Below are 25,505 nucleotides of genomic sequence, written 5' to 3'. Positions count from 1 at the left end.
ACGTTTGAAATGTTTATTAACAAGTAGAATTCGTGACTAATTCTTACAGGTAGTTCATAAAGAGTGCAATTCCATATAAAAAATAACCAGGTAATAAACAAATACCCCAAAACAACTTCCATCAAAAGATGTAATCATATCATACATAGTGTAAAATAAACAGTATTCCAGTGTGTCTGTCTGTGTCAGCACAGACAATTTTCAGGTAGTAAATATAGAGCTGGTAGCTGCTATCAGGGAGAACAAAGGGCAATAAAAGGAAAACTGTGTTGCCACATCTGCTTAACAGGAAATGGTAGACGCTCAATCAGTTGTGTGGCAAAAGATGTGGTGACCTTGCATTATTTTTAATGTCCTTTTCCCTATTGCTCTGAAACTGAAATGTCTTTTTTTGCATATTTCTTGTTTTTTCTATTGGAAAATACAATATAAATAAGCAAGCTTTTATAATTATATAATTTCAAGTATATCATTCTACAGTTTCATTTTTGCCAAGCTTTATAAGAAGTTGTTCTCCTACATGTAAAATCTAAATATTTTCAACTTTAGTAACACATTTAAAACATAATTTATATCAACATAAATAGGCACATACTGATGATAGAGTTACAATTGGTTTTGCAAATCAAATGTACCACAGCTACACAACTACGGTGGATGTAGAAGCAAAACAGTTGTGGCTTATCATTTATGTGTTTATAAAATGAAATGGCATTAAAATGTATCCACAAAGGAACTACATGTTGATATATAAGGATTACAGTTTAGTGGCTTTTTCAACATCTTTACTCATCACGTCAAAGTCTGTGAACACTGAGTCGTCAGCTTCCATAGGAAAGTCTGTTGCAGCCTTTTTTGTGACGTCTGATACCTGTAGTGGGTTGAGAACATTAAGCAAACACTAATATCTTGTGTATTTTGGTGTCATATACTGTATCTTCTTTTTGTTACCCATAATCTAATAAAAGACTCAGTCTCTTACCTTTGACTTAATACAGCTGCTGAAGCAGATCAGGTCACTCTTCCTCACAAACAGATTAGAGTCTAATTTTTCTTGCTTGCATCCACCTTAAAATAAATAGAAACACATTCCCATAGCCGTTTATGGTAGCTTTAGAATAAAACATTTAGACTACAAGCATTGATTTGTCTCTGCAGAGGAGTAGAGGTTAAAAAATTATGTCTCACCTGTGATCATGCTCACCAGCAGCCCAGACACAATTGTGGTCAGTGTACCCAAGAGAGAGAAGTAGAGGTAGGACAAAGAGTACCAGGAGTCTGCCAGATATGGCCTGACACTGACACACAAAGGATATCACTATTATCCTCCTGTTATTCAACACCAACATGATTCCCCCATCTTTCTGATGACATACTGAACGAAGAAGCTCTACAACTAACGGTAATCTCCCAATTGTTTTCTCAGTTAATCAGTTGGTCAAGTCTTCAAATGTCTTGTTTTGTCCAACCAACAGCCCAAAACCCAAAGATTTTCAGTTTACAATTATATAAAACAGAGAAAGGCATCAAATCCTAACATTTAAATTTAAATCAACTCATTATTGTAGTTCCACCATACAGTGTGTTTTATAGGTATCTAGACCAGTATCTTTGGATCTTCTTTCCATGGAGGTCCTTCACTTAATCACTGTGCATATCAGTTGTATTCCAGAATCTATTTGAAAAGCATCTAAGGCCTATACAAAATTATGTTTCTGAAACGTAGTCCCAAAAAATCAGTGGGTTGCATCATCATGTTTGTACACCGTGACTTAGCATTGTACCGGAAACTTGGATCGTTCCAAGTTCTTGTACTTTGTATTCATTTGCTGCATTTAAATGACCGCAGTAAATTCCTATTTGGTCCAAGCCTATCGTGTGCTTGATGGACCTTTGTTTTATGTGACATGACTCACTCAGGCTGCGGGGTTAGAGTCACTGGACTTGTCCACGGAGCTGTCGTTGTGTAGTTTTGGTCCATTGTGACATTGCAGCCTACAGTGCTGACTCCAAGAGGTTTTGTCTTTTCATCTGTTGGTGGGTAAATCTGGCCTCCAATCCCCACCCAGAGAGTCAACACTAGACCAATAATCATTCCCACAAGTCCTCCCTGCAAAGTAGATAATGACTGCAGTCAAATACTTCCTGGATGTGTCATTGTTTTATTAGCTTGCTTTGTGTTGTGAGGGGGTGCAGTTGTGCTAGTGAATGTTCCAGTAAAAGTAAATACTCACTATTGAATTTGATGTGCGGAATAGCATGCCTAAAAGGTAAAGTCCAAGAAGAGGCCCGCTGATCATGCCAAATATGGACAGAGCTGCCTGAAAATAGAAAATGACCAGCATGCTTGTAGTTCCTAATATTTAGCTCTTGGTGGTGCTGTAGAGCAATAAATGGCCGCAGTGGTGTTGGTGCATTGTGTTAAGAGAGGTTTACCTGCAGAACGCTTCCCATCACTGAAGCAACTCCAGCCATCCCAATACACAGGGCACCGAAGAATACACCTGGGAGAATTTAAAGTCAGCATGATTGAAATAAGAGAAATGATGTAATCACAAGTTTCCAAGTGCATATCTTTTTTTTTTGTTCACATTTGCTCATCAGAAGTTTGTGATAGATATAATTGAAATCTGAATTTTATTGACTTTGTTTTTGCATCTTGGTTTTTACAGGGAATCTGCAGGTCTTAAAAGGTCTTTTCTTCAAAAAATTCCTTAGTCTTTAATTTACAAAAGTCCTATATATTTTCACTTGCCCGCCACAGGCAGTAGTGTTAGTTATAAAATGTTTTATTGTTTTAAAATGTTTTATTTTTTTTTTATCTGACTGCAGGCTGTCAAAGGCTGTCGGGAGTACATGTCTATAAACCAAAAGTGGTATTATTTCGACAGTGGATTGAGTGCAGGAGCCTGCTCAGTTCTTTTTATGACGTTTCAATCAAATCTAGCAAACACTGTCACTACTGCTAGCTACAGTAGTTATTCATGTCATTAGTAATGGAAAGTACTGGGGAAAAAATGTGATATAATAATCATTCTTGGCCATATTGTGCCTATACTTTAAAAATTGATTGTGAAACCAGTATTAAATTGTTTTCTATGTAGTATTATAAAAGTCTTAAATTTAACTTAGTGACCCCAATCCTGTTCTTATTAACACATATAACTGCACTGTAAGTAACAGGAACGTTTTGACCCTATATTGAAATAATACAGTGATGAGCTGTCTTTGCTGCAGAATTCCTCTCACATAAAATGAGATAGTGGAGCCACACCCACAATCTTAACCTGCCAAAAAAGATAATAGAACAAACATGTTTCTGCCTGGGCAGGTTTATCTCGGTGTTCCATTTAAGTTTTACACATTTTGATCATGTTGTAACTTGACAGAGTAACTGGGAACACTTTTAATCACCTGCTAAGAATAATAAGATAAGCTATAAGATAAGATAATGTTATCTTGTTGACTTCTGGTGTCTTTTAAGCTTCAAGGAGGCTGGGGGTTATAGGAGTCTAGGTTGATGTGTGTATTGATGATCAGAATGTACCATAAAGTCATACTAAATATGTGTGAATGAATAAGATATGGAAATGCATTCTTCAGAAAGGTTTTTCCTTAGTAGTAGTTTGTCCCTCTTTACCTTATGCTTTTCTAATGCCTGCTAATTCTTTGGCTACTGTGAAAGTAATTTTTACACAACTTACTCAGGCCCATGTTCAACCAGGTCACCTGTTTCTCTGTGAGGTTTTTGCACAGTGGATGAATAAAGTCTTCCATAGTGACAGCAACTAGGGCATTAATGCTGGAAGACACTGTGCTGAAAAATATACAATGGTAAGCTATTAGTCACTGAACAAAACAAAATGACTGATGCAGATTATATAACAGTTAAGAGTAGTCTGAGGTAGCATGCAGATTGTAGTTTGCATTGTGTATAAATAAAATGACTAGAAATGTAAACGCAACAATAATCAGTGTTCAGTCGTCAGTGCTACAATGAGGTGGACCTAAACAAAATCACCCAGGTATTGCCAGCTAATTCTTTCTTATCTTTGTATCTTATCTTCTAGAGCAAAGAATAATATTTCCCTTGTTTGTCTGAGGCCTCACCTCAGGGTACCACTGTATGCAGCAGCCACAAACAAACCAGGAATTCCAGGGTAGACTGCCAGAATATCCATCACAAGGTAGGGTAGCAGCTGGTTTACAGACATATTTTAACTGTTTACCATATTGCTTTGTTACATAACAAACAACATGACGTCTATATGATGATGACTAAAAAGACAACTACAGCTGCTTTACCTGGTCAGGGGTGCTTATATCACCGTTGGTAAGTGGGTCACAGTTCTTGTAAATGGAGTACATGGTAAGTCCGGAAAACACAGCCAGACTCACAGTTACCCACAAGCCCACCATGTTCACATACAAAGACCTGAGAGATGAAAGACAAGTTGTCAGTGCATGATCCTTCGCTCCCTGCCAATAAAATACTGTTTGCACCGCAGTGCCAGAACGCTCACATCTTGGCATGTCCCAAGGTTTTGCAGGAGATGTAGCGCTGCACCTGAGACTGGTTGATTGAGTAGATAGATACCCACATCATACTGCCACCGACTACTATTGTCCAGAAAGTGTGTCGCTTCAGAGGATCTGTGTCAAAACTGTGATAAAAGTCAACAACATGTGAAAGAATACTGAAAGTGATGTTTGGGGACATCAACAGACAGGCATCATTGATATTCCGTTTTCTTTATTATTGTTTGCAGAATGGTTTGCAGTAAAGTTTCCCTTCTTGGATACTAGATACTAGCAAAGAGTCACAGGATACAATTATATGAAAGCTGATCTAATTTTTTTTCCTGTGGCTGGAAACTAATTGCTCTAATTCAGGATGCCCAATTCATCTGGTAAAACAAACAAACGAAAACTATATGCGACAAGTCTGCTTGTGTACTTACTCAAACGCCTCTAGTCGTCCTCCTTGCCTGGCGTCTTCCCAAATATTTGTCAGGCCTCCCTGAAGTACAGCTCCTCTAGTTATAACAGCCACAAAACCTGCCAGCATGATCCCCATCTGTATCACATCTGTCCAGATGACAGCTTTCAGTCCGCCCTGAAACAATATCCATTTTAGAGCATGTTAAGTACTTTTGTAAAGCCTTTCCAGTTTAGTGCTAGCTGGGGATAACTGTAATGTTAAAATGTGTCCAACTATTCATTATCAGCAGAGAATAACTTGCATTAGTTTCACAAGCAGATCTGTTAGGTGGATGATGATACCAAAGTGTAAAATTGGTCATAGAAACCATAATTTGCTACTACTGCTTTTAGTCACAGAAATACAAACTACTACTAATAATACTTTTTGAAATATGCAGTACCAACCAAAGTGCAGTAGATGATGCACACCACTCCTGTAGCCACCAGCACTCCCCATAGATCAAGTCCTGTGACTGAGTAATAACAAAAAAAGCTCCAATGTGTTTCATATATCAAAATAAGCCTATTGAGACTTACCAACATGTGTCAATCAATCAGTCAATCAAAATTAATTTATAGAGCACTTTAACAGCAATCACGACGTTGCACAAAGTGCTGTACAGAGTGTGTCAGTTTTAATCACTTCATGCCAAAGTCTCTGAAATTTATCCATCTTTTGCAACATGACACAACCAAAGAACTTCCTTAATTTCAAACAAAAACACATGTGGACATCTTAACACGAGAGATATAGTGGTGCTACTGTATTAGTAGTATACAGCCTCTGAGGGTTATTCAGGACAAACTAGATAATTATAACGAAATTAGACGGAACACTGTATCAACTGGTTGCAGTTTACTAAGTTACAGTTATGTACGGCCAATATTTAAAAACCCTTGTTTGTCCAGACATTTGTTGTCCAGAAGAGGTAGACCGGAGAGTTTGCAGCAAAGGTGAAATATCGCAAATCAACAATAACACAGGCACCTTTTTATTCCTAATTGTTGCAATAGCCCATGTACAGACTTACTTTGATTTAGTGCAAGAGCTGGAGCATAGATGACTAATCCGGTGTACAGGGCCTGAGAAAAGATTTCCACTATTAGTTGATTGGGTGGAAACAAGGCAAGCATGTCATTCATGTTAATCTTGGAATTGATATCAAAAAAGACAAAAGGGCGAGTGCTTTTCAGTATAATTATGGATGTTTGTTCCATTCTTCATGGCTTTGTAACTTTAGTTTTTAATTATCTAAATACAAAATGTTATTGAATATTCTTCTTTTAAAATAAAATCATGTTTTAGTTACCGTCTGTACTATGTACATTGATGTCCCAATGACCCGAATGGGCCGGCTAAAGCGCATCTCCAGGTACTAGGAATGGAAGGAAAACATATCAATACAGATATCAGTAAACCTGTGATTTGATCACATACAGTGTTTACGTTTATACTTCCCGATTTACACAATATTAAATTGTAATTTCAGTGTCTGTTGACCATTTGGAGGAAACACTTTTGAAGCTTGATTCTGTATCTGTATTTTGATCCATTTTAAACCAGTCATGGTAGTGGATGAATCATTAGCTACTTGTCTTGTATTTTTATGGCCTATCAATAAATCACCCTTGCTTTATTGATCTTTACATTTTATGGTATTGCTGCTGCACCTGTCAGTTAGCCTTTGTACCATTATAATAATTAACAATGACATTTCCTTACCTCATAGGCACTGGTGATCCCCAGTCTATAGAAAAGAGGGACAAAAATCTCAGCAGTGATGACGGACATGATGGCATAGGAGAAGCCGAAGAGCCAGAATGCGGCTCCAAACCGGTAGGCCTCAGTAGGTGTGCCAATGACTGTGATGCCAGACATGAAGCTGGCAGTGAGTGACATGGCCACCGGCACAGCTGTCATTTGCCGTCCACCCAGCAAGAACTCGGCGCTGCTTGTCTCCTTACGGCCTCGGATGGCCTGGAAAAGGCCGATGCCAGCTGCCCCCAAAATTGTTCCAGCAAACACCACATAATCCCACACAGAGAAAGTGGCCACTGGACCACCTGTACCAGCCATGGTTAGTTTGGCAGAAGGAACTTTCTTTTTACTATAACTTCTCTTAGATTCAGAAGGATTTCTGTATCATGCAATCTTGCTAACGTTTAATGTTCTTCCTTCTAAATGATCCTAAATTTGTCACATATATCAATACCAAGAGGAAAAACACTAATACTAATTAATACTAACTACAGCAAAAAAAATGCTTTTCAGTGCATTTCAGACCGTTAACTGTCAGATCCAATTAAATAAGCTGCACTCATACTAAAAGTTTGTCTTCAAACCTTCAGCAAAGAATAGAAAAATCCGAGATGTTGTTTTCTGCTTTGCCAATAAGTTGCTCCAACTGACTGAAGAACAATGAGAAATACATCTCCTGCAAGTGGCAGGAGTTTGGTCCACTCTGGATAAACTATAGACTGAGTAGACTATTAAAATGAGTTCACTTTAGTTAATAATCCATCAAAGACACTGAAGTCAGCCAAACTGTCAGTGATTGTAAAAGGTAGTGATCCTGTGGTGTGCCTGAGAGCGTGTTCTGAGGCCTGAGACTCCCTGTTTTCAAGATGTCTCCATTTCTTATGAAATGAAATGACATAGTGACCCATCCAGGAGGGGTCTTTATACAGCTCCAGGTTTATCAGTAGATATTGGCTATGTAAGGAATTTCCACAGGCGAGGCAGGGTAAATCTTCAAGGTTGGGTCACTACTCCTACTGTCACATCCTTTTTTATGTGTCACATGTGATTACCATTGCTTTATTTAGTACATCTAAGGTCTATATTGGATTATCAGCCCAGTGATGCATGGACAAGTGTGTCATTTCAAACTCAAAAACACATTGGTGTGTGTAGGGGGTGGGGTTGTAACAACTACAGCAAGAAAACATTGAAAATGAAAAAAGTAGGTGTAAGATGTTGTCGAGGACATTTGTCAATACAACAGATATTAAGTGTGATTACTTGTCAGATGAGTAATCTAATGAATAGAGATGTTATGGTTGAGTTCACTGAAGTCCCTCTTAATGAGAGCATCAAATCCAGTAAACTTAGAAGGTTAATGTAAAATGGCAGATACTGTTAATGTTTGAGTAGGTATAAGAGGTAGATGAAATGAGCTGCTAAAATGGACATTGACCTTAAACCCAGTTAACCATATCCATTGTAAAAGTGTCATTAGATGAGGACTTAAAGTCAGTAAGAAGTACTGATATTGAAATGAAAAAGAGGACATCAGTCTGTCCAGTGTATTTGTGAGCCCAATTATGACACAGCCCAGGAATGCCAAGAAAAGTGTTTGTCTGTAGGAATCATATTGAACTATAAATACAGAGAAAATAATAACGAACAACAGTGACATTAAAATGCTTTACAATGATGACTTAATGTGTTGGAGAGACTTTGACTATCCTCGACAATCATTAAACAAAAATATAGATAAGTAAATCCCTGTAGTTTGGCAGTGTTTGGCGGAAAATTGTACTCCTCACTTTTTAAGCCAAGGCAGTGACTTGTCAGTATGTTGAAGTCTGTATCTGAAGAATTTGTTTAGAGATAAATGCTGATGTCTGCTCTTTTTTACTTCCTGTGAGAGCAGATTAGATAACCTAGCTCTGAATGTTTTCCACTTATGTTCCTTACAGGTTTGAACTGTGGCAGCTTGTGAATTGACTTGTGCACATTGCTGACTGGTGTCGATTTTTGTAACCCATAATGCACGAAGCAGGATTTGGACATACACGCTCAGAAAGTGTGAAATCTGAAATATTTTGTGTTACAAGAGGTGCTGCTTCTTCAGTTTTCAGTTTTTTTCTTTCTTTTCGCAGATTAGGTTTGTTTTGGAAAATGAGGTAAAACTCAGGTTAACATTTAAGCGACACTTTACATAATTCTCTCAAGCAGAAATAAAGCTTTGGGGCATTTTGTGACATCTAGTGGATGCTGTTTTGTGTCAGTTTCCTTGGTTACTGCATGATCTTTGTTCATGAAGGAAATTATTCATGTCATCCACATAATGGACTGAGTTCAGTTCTTCCTTTTCGTCACAGATAGAAGATAAGCTAGCTTTGATGAAGGTGAATTATTTTTGCATAAATACTGTTCAGCAGGGTTGTTCAGATTCACAGCATCGTCAGGACTGCAGGTTCCAACGTCTGTCGAGCAGGTGACTCCCATACGCAGAAGGGAACAAATAATTTTTCAGATGCTAAACTTTTGATACTCTGTTATCTGGTTGTCAATTTGTCTCTTTCTTTCCTATGCAGGTTCCAAACTGATTGAGAAAAATAACATTGCTTAACATGGAGACTGCAGTGTTCACCTGCTGGCTCATTTTTCTGCTCTTCAGCCCAGCTGTTCCCATGTGTTTACCCACTGACTTCACCCTTTATGTGGAGAGGCCAGAGTGCGACTATTGTGTGGCCATCAACACTACCATCTGCATGGGATTTTGCTACTCAAGGGTATGTATGTAATTTGTGGTGAAAGAATAGATTGTCATTCATTTCTTCAGGTGTAAAAAGGGACAGAAGGTTGGGTGGCAGTAGTTGCGGAGGGTGGACTGGTAGCTGAGGTGCCAGTTCACCTCCTGGGCACTGCCGAAGGTGGCCTTGAGCAAGCCCCTGAACCCCTGACTGGTCGGGGCGCCGCACTGAGTGGCAGCCCCCCTCTCTGACGTCTCTCCGTGTTTATGTGCGTGTGTTTTATTTCAGACCTGTGTGTGTATTATATACTGACATTAACAATAGAGTGAAAAAACATTGAATTTCCCCTTGAGGGATTAATAAAGTATGTCTTCTACTTCTTCTTCTTATACCATGGCCAGTGAAAATTCTCAGTTCTGATTGGCTTGAAGGTGGGAATCTACGTTTAATAAACTTATTTTCTTTCAAAAAAGGTTTTTATTCAAAACATATATCCAAAAGTACAATCAAATCATGTGAAACTAAATATGCAGTAGAAAGGGAAGGTACTTTATTGGCACTCCGGTGCTGTCGTGAATGGCACTGACATCCACGGAGTCACCGCTCCGCCTAAAGAAAATAAAAATAACTTATATACAGAAACACAATAAGATAATATAATAGAATAAAGACTGATTTAATTGTATTAAAACTATAAATACTGTAAAACTATTTTAAAAACTGTAGTTATGACATTTAATTTCATATACACATCTTGTTTTTTTTAAATTGTGGAATTTACTAAATATGTGAAATAATGAAGGAAAAGAGTAACACAAAGGTAATGTTTTAGAAAAACAGCATTTCTGCTAAAAAATGTTCACATTAAATAATAACATTTACAATGAACTTAATGGGGGTCTTTACATTCAAAAAACATTATGACATCTTTAATGGAACGTTTTAAACTGTGGTTATAATGTGGAAAATAACTAACATCTGACCAATATTTTGCAGGAAGATTAAAATTGTAAAAGAGATTTTATACAAAAACACAGCAAATCTTAGTCCCTGTCTCAACATATAACATTTCAGGTATTATTCCTTTCATAAGCACAACATGAAGCACATTAATTGAAAAGTTAAAAAAAAAGGTAACTATTCTGGGCCCATTTTCCCCCCAATTTCAGTTGAAAACAAACACCCCAAATAGAATTACTATCATCTCAAATATAAGTATAAATGTATTCATGTGTTTGTGTATGGTGAGCAGGACAGCAACATGAGGGAGATACTCGGCCCACGCTTTCTTATCCAGAGAGGCTGTACCTACGACAAGGTGGAATACCGTACAGCCATACTGCCCGGCTGTCCCGTCGATGCCAACCCTGTCTTCACCTACCCTGTGGCTCTCAGCTGCCACTGTGGTGCCTGCAAGACAGACAGCGACGAGTGTGCACACAGGGCCAGCGTGGACGGAGCTAGGTGTACCAAACCAGTCAGACGTATCTACCCATACCCTGGACAGAGCAACTACTTGATCCCTTTCTGATTCTTCTGTTATCGTTCATAGCTTGTCTCTTTTTTCATTAAAATTACAATGTTGCATTTTGTTTGACGTCATCCTTTAGCTTGGGATGGATACAGTTACATCTGCACTGTCTGTACTGATAGGCCTAACTACTGTACCAGCCTCTTTTTATTGTGCCTTTGTTGCCCAACCTGTCTGTGCTGCAGCTCTGCTTCTCAGTTTACAATGGGGGGTTGGCCCAGTTGCATTTTTTGTCAGCTTCATTATTTATCGTCCTGTACACTTGTGTGTGTGTGACTCTTGTACTTATTATGTTTACTCTGAAAGGGGATACTCTGAGTGCAACTCAATTAAAGCTGAAGTCTCTAAATAGCTCTCAGACTAAGCTGTGCTTGACTTAATCACATTGTGTGTGGGACCATTGCTTTCTGTTCACTACATAACAAACATAAGGCCATGACGTTCCACAGCGTCACCTCAGCATACTATATTTGTCTCGAGAGTCATTCTGGAAGGCACATGATTGTTGACACACTTCTTATAAAATCAATGAGGATGTTGAACCACAAAGATCAGGCATAGAGTCACCTAACACCAAATTTACAGTGTGAGTTTTACTGTGTTCATTGTGTCCCAGCCCAAGTAGAGTATATGAGTTGTTTCCCATTCACAAGTGGAATTTGGGAAGACAGCTGGAGCTTATTAATAGCTCAGCAGTTCGGAGTGGGAGAATGTGTAAGTCCATCATGTGGATTTCTGTGACATTGTCTTCATCACCTTATTTTATATTCTGTTACTTCTGTATATCGAAGCAGTCTTCTATCCGTGACAGTTTCTATATTAAAGTGTCTCTTTGTGAATGAAAACACTGGGTCGTTAGGCTCAGACAGTTGCTTCATGTAACTGAGCTTTATCGGTCTTATTTGTTGGTTCTGCAGCTTCTCACATTTTGTAGCATTTTGATCAGAATAGAGTAAAATATAAAATATAGAATAGAAAGCTGGTGAACTAAACTAAATGCCTGCAAAACATTTGATTTAAAGGGTTCGTTCAATGGGTACTGACAATTGTCCTCTTACTGAAAGAGTGACCACCATCTGCATTAATCCTCATTCCCATAGATGGAAAACAAGAAAATGCTGAGTCACTATAACCTCGAGGAAGCTTGTACAGCTTCTGACAATCTGACACTCTGTTTAACCTTGCCAACAGTCAGCTGACAAAATGGCGGAGTTTCATATCCACAGTATGATCTGTAGTCTGTTGTTTATGTTTTTGTCTGTTAGTGTATATCAAATTCTGTACTGCTTCTTTTCCTTTGACCCATATTTGTTAAGCAGTTAAAATTGGGTTAATTTTATCTATATGATGTAGCATGGTTTTACTTCACATTACCAGGGTGTTAATTATGCTGTATACTTTATACTAACAGTTGACCTGAGATGACTTTAAAAGCATCAGACTGATATGGCACAATGGTTTGAATTGCCCTGCTTCAATTCCCTGTGTGACGGTGTTTTCAAAACCCTAATGGATAAAGCAGTGGATGAAATGGAATTTGCTTCCATCAGCGTTCCAAGAGACCCAGCAATGTGGCGCACATACCGACCACTCTTTCATTCAGACAAACCACAAAGTTTTGTTTGTTTTGTGATAATTGAACTACAAAAAATGTGAGAAATGTTTTAGCCATGTTAGTAGCTCTAGGGATGGCAATGTCAGTCTGTTGGTTGGGTGAAACACATGGGTCATAACTACTGACAGATTGAGATTAAATTTAGTACAGACTCCTGCAATCTTTGGTGATCCCCGCTGTTTAATTTAGTGCCACCAGCAGGTAGCCATTTTTGGTATTCAGTGGCCTATCTCGACAACTATTGGATGAACTCTCATGAAATGTGATAGATATTAATGGTGCCCAGAGTCTCCTGACTTTTCCTGTAGCGCCCCCAGCTGGTTAAGGTTTTTACTTATCCTGAAATATCTCAACATCTAGAGGATGGATTTGCACAAACTTTTGTACAGACAGTCATGGTTCCTAGAGGATGAATCCTAATGATCCCCTGACCTTTCTTCTAGTGCCACCACGAGGCTCACCTTTGTGATTATGGATTAAATGTCTCTGCATTCACTGGAATAATACAGGACCTAAGAATTGTTATGTAACATAAACATGAACACCGAGTGAGCTGTCTTGACTGCTTTACCCTTCCTCTGTGCAAAAACGTCCACATTATTATTATTATTATTAAATCCAAGGCTAATCAATAAGGCGTACAGGCCTGGACGTTTACTTTATTGTCGTGTCTCTTAGATTCCTTCTTCGTATGTCCCAACTTGAAAACTCGCACTGTGTTTGAATATCCAGTATTTTAAAACTCACTAGATTAGAAAAATACTGTAAAGTGCTGTACACTAAGCTCCAGTTTAATATCCTGCTGGTCATAGAGAAACAAACACCCAATTTATCTCACTAGAGGCCACAAATATGTTGTTTTTCTTACTTAATATAGGTGCACTGAAAAGCTCATAGCAGTATAGTAAAAAGTCCCGTCACTTTCTTTAACTAAGGGTCTGACTCTCGAACAACATATTTGAGCTGTTAATGCAGCTGAAGAACAAATTTCTAATGCAAACCTAATGCACATTTCGTGCTGCTACTCCTTCACATTAAAAGCATTTTATTGACAAATATCTGGTTGGTATTTATTGTGAACCAGCCATATGCTTTCCAGTAAGCCAAATGCAATAAAAATAAGCGACAGAAAATATACTGCTGGTTGGGGTAGCAAATTATACTAAAATGCTGAATTAATATGTATTTGTATTTAGCATCCAGGACCACTGTTCCTAAGTACAGCCTTACAGAGCTACTAGCATGGCTCAATAATGACCTTAGTATTGTTGACATTATTAACTATTGATGCCTCTTATAATGTAGTTCCGCTATATTTGCTAGATCACACATGCACAAGAAGAATGGAGAGATATTGTTGAAGACAAAAATACATTTTTATAACCTTCATTGTAACGCATACACTAGTTCCAGCGCAATAGCATACACATCAATGATATATATGAATAAATGTTCTTTAGTATCAATCTAGTAAGTTTTTCTATTGAACAGAATACTGTTTCATATCATGTAGCTTATTTCAGATCCTGAACATCTACAAAATTGTTCAAAACCTTTAACAAAACAGACAGTCAGCCCAAGCCCTGGGAAATGTATCTTCTTCTATCTTCTGTTTTTGTGATCCTTGATTATCTGATTCCTGATTCGGCTTCGCCTATTCTAAGAAAACTGGGTGACTAGATGTTTGGCAAGCTGACATACATTTAAACACAAAAGATTCTGGCTAAAACCTGTACATCCCACCCAGAGTTACACAACTTTTCAACATCAGTCATGTATCAGCAGTAAAAAAACAGGTTCCTAATGCCTTGGAATGTGTCTATACCTTTAAACCCAACCTCTCAGGTGACCCATTTCCAAAGCTAACAAGAAGCCTCTTGCCTTTGGCATTGGCAAGTTGTTTTGCATATTATGCAGCTTGGTACTGTGAGCTCCTGCAACTTGACCCTATTCAGTAGAATTTACCAGATGGTCTGTCTAAACCCATGAAAATTCCTTTGAGTAATTCAATAGACTACCTTTTGTTCCTGATTTAACCTAGACAAGCTATAGGTTTGTCTTAACACATCAGTACTTTTACTTTTTTACATTTATTTATCTAAGGTGAATTCACTGGGTATTGTTGCTTTTCCAGCAAAACCTGTTGGATACATGTCAACAGAGAGAGGGGGAAACGCCTCAGCTCCCCCACCTACATGTGTCCTTCTGAAGGACGACATGAAAGAACCAGGATCAGTGGTGGAAGAAGTATTTAGATACTTTGCTTAAGTAAAAGTCGCAATAACCCAATTTAAAAATACTCCATTACAAGTAAGATTATTTACAACCTTACTTTAGTTATCAGCAAAATTCAGTTAAAACACTACCCATAATGCAGGAAATGGTTACATATCAGAGTTGTATAAATTGTAGTTGTTGTATATTACATTATTTTATTGTTATTACTGATGCATTAACATGTAAGCAGCATTTTAATGTTGTTACAAGTCAAAAGGGAGCTAATTGTAACTATGTGGCATACTGTTTGGTAATTCATTATTAACAGTATCATATTTTATAAACTGATGGCATGTTTTGTGTGTATCTTAATCTATGAAGTAACTAGCTGTTGAGAATATTTCTTAAGGGGCGTTGTTGATGTAACAGGGAAAGGTAAGATAGGTCTGGCTTAGAGTAATTTAACTGATCGCATAAATGTTTTCTGACATTCTAGCTTTAGGTAGTTCTCACATGTACTTGTCCTTGTCAGGAAGATAACAATAGACTGATTAATTAGAGACAGTAGCTCAGGCGTCAGGCTAGCAGATGTCAGTGTTCTCTTGGAATCTTACAAGGTTGAGTCCTGCAAGAATGTTTACAAGAACTCACTGGCTCCACAGATTAGAGTACAACTCATGGATAGTGATATATTCCAATATGACGAAGCATGGGAGTCAGACAAAGATAGATAGATAGTTTTTCTAGGTGAAAGATGACCTAATAGAGAAACCTACAAGCACTAGGGGAAGACAGAAACATAAAAGGGACCAAAAGATGTTATCCTTCACATTTGGTGTTGGCATTTGACGTGTTCACATGTTGTATGCTGGCACTGTATCTCCTCAGCCGGGCTCAACAAACCATGCTATGTTAATTCTTCATCAGTCTCCGAAACTTATTTTACTTTGTATAAGTACAAAGCAGCATTATGCAAGTTAAGGTACCTCAGAATAGTGCTTGTAGTGTATTTACTAATGTATCGTGTAGGTAGTTGTTTTGCACCACTAGCACCAAACAAAATGCACCTGAATAGAATATACTAGAATGCAACAGAATAAATGATGTCATCTCATTGGTGTAACCAACATGCTTAGAAGAGTGATCTCATCTTAACCTCATGATCCTTTTCACAACCATTTCACTGACCTCACCTTTAAAATGTCTAACCATTGGCATTTGTATCCATATTCCTTAACTTGTAACCATAACAATTGCCCGTCAAACCTCTTTTTTTTATAGTCTAGGGCAAACAATAGTGTATTTCTCCACACACCCTAAAACATCTTTGTAACTGTATGATTGGTTGGACAGTTTGATTGATCGGTCTATCCTCCAATAAAGCAAGTGGAAGGTCAAATTTCCCCAATGAATTCTTAGCGTGCAAGCTAAGTAAGCTGTGATTGGTTGCATTTGGGTGAGTCCGTCCCTACCCCCCACCCCGGCGCTTAAAACTCAATGGAAATTTCCAGCCATTCTACTCACAGCTATATTAGCAGAAGCGACTGGCAAGGTAGACGGAAGGAGACATTAACGGCTCGAAACAATCCTAAAGAATAACTACCAGACAATCTCCTGGTAAGTAAAAGCTTTTGAATTATTGTTTAAGTAATTCAGTATGTGTTTTAAAGTCATTAAATTATTCGTGAAAGCCAATTTGTTCGTGTTTTAGGAAGAGCATTGTTCTGAATGGGGATCTTGAGCTGCCGCCTGCTAACCTGAGTTAACCAACCGTTATGTGTGAAACTGAGAGTAACAGCTGTTGAAACGAAGCTGTGTAGAAATGGATTTTACCCCTTTTTATTTTTAACTATTCATCTCTTGCATTTTCTGCAATTGAAGATTAACCTAATAAACAAATGCAGAACATTTTATTTTAAATGCGATAAAGGGAAATATTTGCACCAAAAGACGGAACGAAAGCTCTTTGTCATTATTGAGCATTGGTGTGATCGCTTTTTAAAACTCGAAGTTAATCAAAGATAACACCGCTGCCTGCATGTTACTTGGAAATTCAGCTCAAACTCTCGCTCTCGATCAGTATCAAGAATGTCTGAAAGGTGCAATGACCGTTTATGGTGTTCCGGCATGTGAGCAAGAACACGCCCACCGGTTGTACTCATGGTTGTACTACTCATGTTGCAAGTAGCGGAGCTGCTGCATCACTGTCCCGTGATTCTGCATGAACCTAGATAAGCCAAAGCGTTTGCTGCGGATGGGATAAGCTCTATATACATACGTCTGTGAGATCTCAAAAACCTGCCCACCCATTCTGTGTTATATAACCCCTTAACGTGTTCTCTGTCTAGGACTCAACTCATTGATTTGACTGAAGAACACTTGGATCTACATCACTACATTTTACACTTCTCTCTTCACCTTTTTAAAGTCAACATGTCTCAGCAGCAGATCAGGTGAGTGTCATTCATTCTAGTTCTATCTATCTATCTATCTATCTATCTATCTATCTATCTATCTATCTATCTATCTAAAATGTAATTTCATTACAGTCCATTGACAAGAGAGTTGTAGATCTATTTTGACCACTGAGGTTTTTTGGCACAAATTGCCAAACATTACCTAATATCAGCTATATGTGTGTGTGTGTGTGTGTGTGTGTGTGTGTGTATATATATAATTAATTGAAAAATTACTGTAGTCTTAATTGATGGTTCATTACATTATATAGTTATTATATTCATTAAATGTTGATAATTTTCCCTATGTCCGTAAGAGTGGAAAAAAAGCTGTCCAGAAAACTTTCATTTCAGCCCAAATTATTAACCTATCCCCAGTGAATTGTTCACTATTTCAGTTAGAAATTATTTTCCACATTTTAAATGTTGGCATTCTTTTCTTTTGTCTTACTTCAGCCTCCCAGCCAAACTCATCAATGGCGGTATTGCTGGCATTGTCGGGGTTACTTGTGTCTTCCCCATTGACTTGGCAAAGACCAGGTTGCAGAATCAGAGACAAGGTCAGCAGGTCTACAAGGGCATGTAAGTATTTTTAGCTTCTGTTGTCATCCACAGCAACACTCTTATTTGCCAAATCTCTTGGCATTAAACCTACTACGTCTACATATAATCCAATACTATCTTTGCTAATCCCACAATGACACATGCAGGGCCTCAGGATGAATGTGTAGAATTAGGGACATTCCTGACTTGATGGACCATGACGACCATTCATCTTTCTCATTCCTCTCCAGTGAGGTGGTCTAAATGCCTTTTGAAGGGTGGAAATGTACTGCTCCGTTTACCCCCTCAGCGTCCATGTTTCTTAGAACAGTCACTGTTCCCTGACCCTTGTGAAGCTCATTGTGATAAATCAATAACTAAGCTTCTGTAAAATGTTTTCTTTTTTGATATGTTTCTTTCTTTCTCCTTCTGTAGGATGGACTGCCTTGTCAAAACGGTTCGATCAGAGGGGTACTTTGGCATGTACAGAGGTAAGACTTCTACACATCTGAATATTAAGAACCAGTAGGCCCGAACATGTAGGGGAGGGCAAGATCTTTCTATGGTGAGGCTAAACATTGATTACGTGATTAGAACTGGGTGCATACTGCCCAGGGTTCAGATACAGTGAATTTTGAGTGCATGGGATGCTTGATTTACTAAAAAATATATAATTATGAGTTGGAATATGTTGTATAGGAGGAGTGGCCAAAGCTGTTATTATGCAAAGTGGTTCTGGGGCTTTAAGCTCTGGTGTTTCTTTTTAAAAATATTATTCATACAGTAAACACATGTCCTGTTTAATTATAAGTTCATTGATTTTAATGTAGAAAAGTAAGATCTTGTGGACATAGTTAACTATGAGGAAAATTGAGACCTGTAGTCTGGGTCTCTGCTTGTGTGAGGAATGCTGTTTGCATCTGTGTTTTTCATATTACAGACTTGGGTCCCCCTGGGATATTGAAGGCTAGCCGATAAGGCGCAGCCACGCTGGAGGCAAATCGTTACATGGTTCTTACAATACTGCTCTATTAAACTATAGGCACACGTTTTTGTTTTACCATCTATATGTTCTATAATTTGACTACTTGTTAATAACTACTTGGCTTTCTCTTCACTTTCCTGTCCACTTGTTGTAGATCCTCCATTTTATATACAGTGAATTGTGTCGTTGCAGATCTTGGTTGATCTTGAAAATGAATCTAGGGGAACTAAAGTTTATTTTAGCTGCTCAACAGTCTCACAGATGAGTTTTTAAGCTTGCCCAAAGTCTGCGCACACAATACATGGTTGAAGATTTGTTCTGTCCTTTCACTAATATCCCTTTATTTCACTAACGTCTCTTTATTTTACTAATGTTTCTTCATTTCACTAATGTCTCTTGATTTGTCTGGTCTGTTGTTGTTGTCATTAACCTACTTACTTTGTAGACTTTTTAATACACAAATTTCCTTAATGTGTGTTTTTTCTTTTTTTGTTTTTTCTCGCAAAGTGTCCTTTTACCATAAATTGACTTCACTATACTTCATAGTCTTTTTTTTATTTATTTTTTGCATCTTCCTCTGGATATTCACAACCCTCATTACTTCTGTCTTGTGTTTTGGTGTGTTTCTCATTTCCCTTCTTAAACATGTTTTGGATGTAATTTCTGTTGCTGTAATCTCTTTCAATCATCATGACTGAAGCTACTTTTAAATTGAGCATTTGACTTGCCTGTGTGTACATCAGCTATACAATGGACTTATTACGTTATAATGTTTGAAATGATAGTTGTAGGGAATGTCTTTGTAAAAGTTCTAAATGGCAACGTGATTGTGACTTTAGTGCTAACTGTTTGGGTTTTTTTTTCCTTCTCAGGTGCTGCTGTAAATCTGACCCTGGTCACTCCTGAGAAGGCTATCAAGCTGGCTGCTAATGACTTCTTCAGACATCATCTGACCAAGGATGGGTAAGCAAAATCATCTCATGAAATCCTCATCTTAAGAAAATACAGTTTCCCATCAATTGTGTTGCTTAATATTTCTCCTGTCGACAGAAGGGGGCTGACTGTGTTGAAAGAGATGTTGGCAGGTTGTGGTGCAGGAATGAGTCAGGTCATTGTCACTACCCCCATGGAAATGCTCAAGATACAGCTACAGGATGCGGGCAGACTTGGTGAGAAGAATACAAAGTTGATAATGAATATTATCTGTGTCGACATTTAATTACAAACACTGCTTCTTAGCGGCAATGGTATCTTGTGTATATTAAATAATTCTTTGTCTTTTGTCCAAAGCGGCCCAGCAGCAAAAGCCAGTCATGGTGTCTACCACCAAGATTGTGGCCACCAACACCGTGCTCAGCCGCTCCTACAACTCTGGCATGGTGGTCTCAGCACCACGAGCTGTATCTGCCACACAGATCGCAAAGGAACTCCTGTATACGCAGGGCATCAAGGGGCTCTACAAAGGTCTGGGGGCAACACTAATGAGGTAAAACTCTTATCCCCTCTGAAGAGGAACCATGTTAACTTGTTAGACCAGTTACTTTTGAACCAGGTTTTCAGTATGAATAACCACTTTGTTTAATTTCTTTCAGGGATGTTCCCTTTTCTGTTGTCTACTTCCCGTTATTTGCCAACCTGAACAGCCTGGGCAAACCCAGGCCTGAGGAGTCATCACCCTTCTATTGGGCTTTCTTCTCAGGCTGTGTGGCCGGATCTACTGCCGCTGTGGCTGTTAACCCCTGTGATGGTGAGTTTTGAGAGCCCTGTCAGCCATGTTGTGTAGTGTTTTATTAGTAGTACCTCTGTAATGTTTCAGGAATGCTAATCTTTCTTTTTTTTGTCCAGTGGTGAAGACGAGACTGCAGTCGCTGAACAAAGGGTCCAATGAGGAGACTTACAATGGCGTTATGGACTGTGTGAGGTAAGATAGTTGAGTCAGTCATTGTTACATTAACTACATTTCTGTTGTTTTTGTGCATCTGTATAAATAAACCCATTCCTCTGGTTCTCACAGTAAAATTATGCGGAAGGAGGGACCGTCTGCCTTCCTTAAAGGTGCCGGCTGTCGAGCTCTGGTCATTGCTCCTCTGTTTGGCATTGCACAGGTTATGTACTTTGTTGGCATTGGCGAATACATTATGGACAACTCGCCTCTAAGTCTCCTGTCTCCATGAGAGTGGATCAACTTGCTGGCTGGCTATGCACAGGACCTTCCTTCCTGGGGGAACAACTGGCAGCTACATCAGACCAGTTTACAACAACTAAAAAAAAAAAAAATTCCACAAGACTTGTTTGAGTCAGAAAGGCTTCAGGGTCTGAAGACCTAAGATTTCATCTTGTGTATGGTCTGACAGCTGTGTTGCACTAAACACTTTTGTGACTTATTCATTAGGATATGGCCAATGTTTGCACTTGAAGCTGTTGGCCTTACTGGGCTGGGGGTCTCACAGTTGCAGTGTGATTCTTTGTCCCTAAGACAGTCCTGCGATTCCCTCTATGAGGGAGGGGAGCTCACTCCATCAATAGACATATTTTTGTGTAATCTCACTTTTCACATTATTTTGTATCTGTATGCTCATTTTATTTTGGATTGCTGAAATGCAGCAGTTTGCAGTACTTTTTCTGTTTTAACATTTGATAACAAGGCTTTGAGGGGAATACATGAGGTCCAATTTACACATTGCAAAAGGATTTTTTCCCTTAACATTTTAAGCAGAAACTCTGTTGTTTAGGTGGACTGATTGTATTGACATGGGACCATATAAGTTTGCCAAACCATAACAATGTCCTGTTACACACCTGATGTGAAATACTTGAGAAGCATTCATGCACATTATATATGTATGTTTATCCACATAACCTCAGTTTAGACATTTCAATATGCATACCTACACTTTACACGAGTATTTTTGGTGTATGCCTTATGAGAGCAGATTGACATTTCTCTCTAAAGAAACAAGGCTCTTAGCAAAAAAGCATTATTTTGACTAAGCATGTAAAAGATGACTGTTACCATATTTTGTGTTTGTGATGGCTTTTTGTACATACTGTGTACTGTACAATAAACTTGCAATGCACTCACTCTGTTGTCATGGATCAGTTGATGGCTTTACAAGGGGCATGTAAATGTAGGGAAACCAGTCTTTGCAGTTTACATGAAGGGGATAGGCAAAATTATAAATGCTATATATAATCATAATCCTAACATGTTGCAGTCCTAGTTAACATCATCACATTATTAACTATATTAAATATGTTCTACTAGTGTTGCATAACTACATTTTCTTATTAATCTGAATCTGCAAAGTTAACTTGGTGGAGAAAGAACAGTATTTCCCTCTGAAATTTAGTTTAGTATACTTCACTGATTAACAGTTTATCAGGCCAGGTGATAGAGGTACCTATTCAGGTAATGTTTCATGAGTTTTCAAGGTATATTTCATTTGATTTGTATATTAACTAAATACTATATCTCCATGTAAGTTTTATGTTAGTTTTATGGACCCGACTACTCCATGTAGTTATTTCTGAAGTTTGTTCTTTCATTTGGTAGAGGCATTTCTTCATGAAAGTTAACAGGAAGTAAACGTTAGGCTAAGTTTGAGTATACTTCTTGCTTCTCCCATAGGCTTCAAGTCCAATAAGTCTGGCACCAAGAAGAACAATTGAAAAATCGGTTTATAAATTGTAAAGACCCTTTTTTCTTTTTTAGCACGGCAGAATTAATCCAGGACGCTTCAAACTTAATTGGCGTTAGGCAAGCAATTCTCATTGGACTGAATAGGCGCCATCTTTAATACTTTATTTGTTTTAAAGAATGAAAAAGCAGTCAATGCAAAACAATTACAATATGTAAAGATTTAAATATTTTTCTGTAATGCCTTTGTTGTTTGTCACGATACTCCTGTGTTTTTTGTTCTTTAGTTTTAGTTATGTCATGTTATGTTTTGTTATTTTATATTCTTTTGTCTTGCTTATAAAATGTCTAAGAGATGAAATAAAGATTCAAAAAAAAAAAAAGAAAAGAAATACGCGCCATCTTTGAGTCCGGTATCCAGTTTGAGAATTTGCGAGTCCGATCCATGGACCTATCAGAGAACTTACAGCGAAGGTATGCCCCGCCCTACTCTGCCTCTGATTGGCTTAGCCCGACGACGTTTCTTACGTAGGCTGAAAGAACATTTTTGCTGTTCTGAAGTCTTCGGCAAATTGTCTCGAAATTGTTAAGATGTAATCATTTTTTTAAAATGCAGGGTCATTTGTTAACAGTATAGGAAGCAGCATAGTTGTGGGAGGGTGAGAAAAAGCATTAACGGTTAAGTGTTTTGAATGCCGCCAACGATACCATCACAGTGTCACCCTTAACTGAATGCCCTACCTTGAATAGAATAAACATTGTGTTTGAAGTAGTAGTAACGTTAAGCCATGACTCAACATAACAATTACCAGATGGACGCTGGTGGGATAAACATGCAATAATGTTTATTTGGGAATGAATGAGTGAGTGAACAATAACGCTGAACTTAGTTTAAGTTAAGGGGAAACTTTAAGGGAAACTTGACTTACATTGCTGAGCTACCAATCCTCCGTGTGTTTGCGTCTCTTGAAAGCGTGTTACACATTTTAGGTAAAACCTTAATGCTGTCTGAGACCCACTTTCAAATCTGTATAACTTTTAATGTATTTGTGAAAAAGTCTATTACCTAGACCACTTTAGACCCTGTATAAATCAAAAACCACTAACTCGTGAAATCTTAACTAGCCCTAGAGTATCCCAGAGAGGCTTAAATTCTTCAAAAGACAGTTTGATATGTGAAAGCTTTATTCTGTGCTTTTTTTTTTTACTGTAAATGGGACCATCATTTACATAATGAAAATCACTGTATTGAAGAAGACTTGAAACTAGAGACTGAGGCCACCAGTGGAGTCACCCTGCTTGCCATTAGAAAGAATTAGGGCATTTCTGCATTGGCCTCACATTATGTCCACTTCTTTTATACAATGTTCTTAACACAAGGTTTACATGCTTTTTGCAAAACTTTCATCCACATCGTCTGGCCTTCCTCTGCTGATGGAGTTTCTCACTGTGTCTGAGCAATAAGTAAGTAGGTGAGTGGGCCTCCTGCAGAGATGATTTTGTCCAGTCAGTGTAATATTGCTTCACGAATCCCGAGTTCATCACTTAACACTGGTTTAGCAGTGTGCTGCTATTCTGAATGGCTGCCATTTCTTGTTGATGAGTCTACACAGAGTTCTGACGTGTTCAGGAACTTCACCGACCACATCATTTACATGCATGCACACTGCTGCACTTTACAAGAAGCACATGTGAGTCAGACACTTCATAGGGGGGAAACTGAAAAAAGCCAAACGTATCAATAAAAGCACCCAATGTGTTTTTTTTATTATGGTTAACAGTATGACATAAACTACATTATTTTATAATTCACATCTTATTGGCACACCAACAAAATTTACATCCAAAATAATGCACACAAAAGGCAAACTAGCTCAGTATTACAGTTCACACATGCTCCAGAAGAGCTCGAGACGTAGTGTTTGTTACTCATGACCTTCTAGATGAATTTGGAGATTCACAAAGTGGCAGTTTATCATCAGACCTTTCCTAACCCTTTGGGTTGATATCATGTCTACACTTTCTCTATTGTGCTTTAAAAGTAGAAATACTTGAGGAGTGGTGGCTGGGAGCAGGCACAGTCATTATGTACAGTGCCTTGCGAAAGTATTCGGCCCCCTTGAACTTTTCAACCTTTTGCCACATTTCAGGCTTCAAACATAAAGATATAAAACTGTAATTTTTTGTGAAGAATCAACAACAAGTGGGACACAATTATGAAGTGGAATGAAATTTATTGGATATTTCAAACCTTTTTAACAAATAAAAACTGAAAAATTGGGCGTGCAAAATTATTCAGCCCCTTTACTTTCAGTGCAGCAAACTCTCCAGAAGTTCAGTGAGGATCTCTGAATGATCCAATGTTGACCTAAATGACTAATGATGATAAATAGAATCCACCTGTGTGAAATCAAGTCTCCGTATAAATGCACCTGCTCTGTGATAGTCTCAGAGGTCCGTTTAAAGTGCAGAGAGCATCATGAAGAACAAGGAACACACCAGGTAGGTCCGAGATACTGTTGTGGAGAAGTTTAAAGCCAGATTTGGATACAAAAAGATTTCCCAAGCTTTAAACATCCCTAGGAGCACTGTGCAAGGGATAATATTGAAATGGAAGGAGTATCAGACCACTGCAAATCTACGAAGACCCGGCCGTCCCTCTAAACTTTCAGCTCATACAAGGAGAAGACTGATCAGAGATGCAGCCAAGAGGCCCATGATCACTCTGGATGAACTGCAGAGATCTACAGCTGAGGTGGGAGACTCTGTCCATAGGACAACAATCAGTCGTATACTGCACAAATCTGGCCTTTTATGGAAGAGTGGCAAGAAGAAAGCCATTTCTTAAAGATATCCATAAAAAGTCTCGTTTAAAGTTTGCCACAAGCCACCTGGGAGACACACCAAACATGTGGAAGAAGGTGCTCTGGTCAGATGAAACCAAAATCGAACTTTTTGGCAACAATGCAAAACGTTATGTTTCGCGTAAAAGCAACACAGCTCATCACCCTGAACACACCATCCCCACTGTCAAACATGGTGGTGGCAGCATCATG

The 25,505-nt window shown here is 38.3% G+C and overlaps 3 protein-coding genes across 7 annotated transcripts; 2 read left to right on the top strand and 1 right to left on the bottom strand.

The window, feature by feature from the left end:
* Nucleotides 1-445: 445 nt before the first annotated feature.
* slc5a8l (solute carrier family 5 member 8, like) lies at nt 446-7,082 on the bottom strand. The gene is made up of 15 exons (XM_046029404.1): nt 6,707-7,082; nt 6,294-6,359; nt 6,015-6,066; nt 5,389-5,456; nt 4,962-5,116; nt 4,524-4,664; nt 4,306-4,435; nt 4,111-4,199; nt 3,705-3,817; nt 2,437-2,504; nt 2,235-2,321; nt 1,917-2,110; nt 1,189-1,298; nt 983-1,068; nt 446-871 (listed from the first exon to the last, which is right to left on the bottom strand). The coding sequence occupies exons 1-15, from the start codon at nt 7,058-7,060 to the stop codon at nt 758-760; spliced, it is 1,827 nt and encodes a 608-aa protein (XP_045885360.1). The 5' UTR covers nt 7,061-7,082; the 3' UTR covers nt 446-757.
* Nucleotides 3,962-11,349, top strand: tshba (thyroid stimulating hormone subunit beta a). Of its 3 annotated transcripts, XM_046029403.1 has the most exons (5): nt 3,962-4,187; nt 5,893-5,937; nt 6,714-7,061; nt 9,307-9,504; nt 10,718-11,349. In XM_046029403.1, exons 4-5 carry the CDS (start codon nt 9,343-9,345, stop codon nt 10,994-10,996), a joined length of 441 nt encoding a protein of 146 aa, XP_045885359.1. In that variant the 5' UTR covers nt 3,962-4,187; nt 5,893-5,937; nt 6,714-7,061; nt 9,307-9,342; the 3' UTR covers nt 10,997-11,349. The 3 variants fall into 3 exon arrangements, with proteins under 3 accessions (XP_045885359.1, XP_045885356.1, XP_045885358.1); XM_046029400.1 differs by lacking the exon at nt 5,893-5,937; XM_046029402.1 differs by lacking the exons at nt 3,962-4,187; nt 5,893-5,937; nt 6,714-7,061 and adding an exon at nt 7,420-9,206.
* Nucleotides 11,350-16,309: 4,960 nt separating this feature from the next.
* slc25a55a (solute carrier family 25 member 55a) lies at nt 16,310-21,893 on the top strand. Of its 3 annotated transcripts, none has more exons than XM_046028456.1 (10): nt 16,310-16,445; nt 17,177-17,281; nt 17,741-17,866; nt 18,263-18,318; nt 19,685-19,775; nt 19,866-19,981; nt 20,103-20,298; nt 20,405-20,559; nt 20,658-20,733; nt 20,827-21,893. In XM_046028456.1, the coding sequence occupies exons 2-10, from the start codon at nt 17,262-17,264 to the stop codon at nt 20,984-20,986; spliced, it is 996 nt and encodes a 331-aa protein (XP_045884412.1). In that variant the 5' UTR covers nt 16,310-16,445; nt 17,177-17,261; the 3' UTR covers nt 20,987-21,893. The 3 variants fall into 3 exon arrangements, with proteins under 3 accessions (XP_045884412.1, XP_045884411.1, XP_045884413.1); XM_046028455.1 differs by having other exon boundaries at nt 19,863-19,981; XM_046028457.1 differs by lacking the exons at nt 16,310-16,445; nt 17,177-17,281 and having other exon boundaries at nt 17,794-17,866; nt 18,768-19,775; nt 19,863-19,981.
* Nucleotides 21,894-25,505: the final 3,612 nt, after the last annotated feature.

This window comes from Micropterus dolomieu, linkage group LG18 (assembly GCF_021292245.1).
Source record: "Micropterus dolomieu isolate WLL.071019.BEF.003 ecotype Adirondacks linkage group LG18, ASM2129224v1, whole genome shotgun sequence".
Classification (NCBI taxonomy): Eukaryota; Metazoa; Chordata; class Actinopteri; order Centrarchiformes; family Centrarchidae; genus Micropterus; species Micropterus dolomieu.
This window is presented reverse-complemented; position numbering and strand designations above follow the sequence as displayed.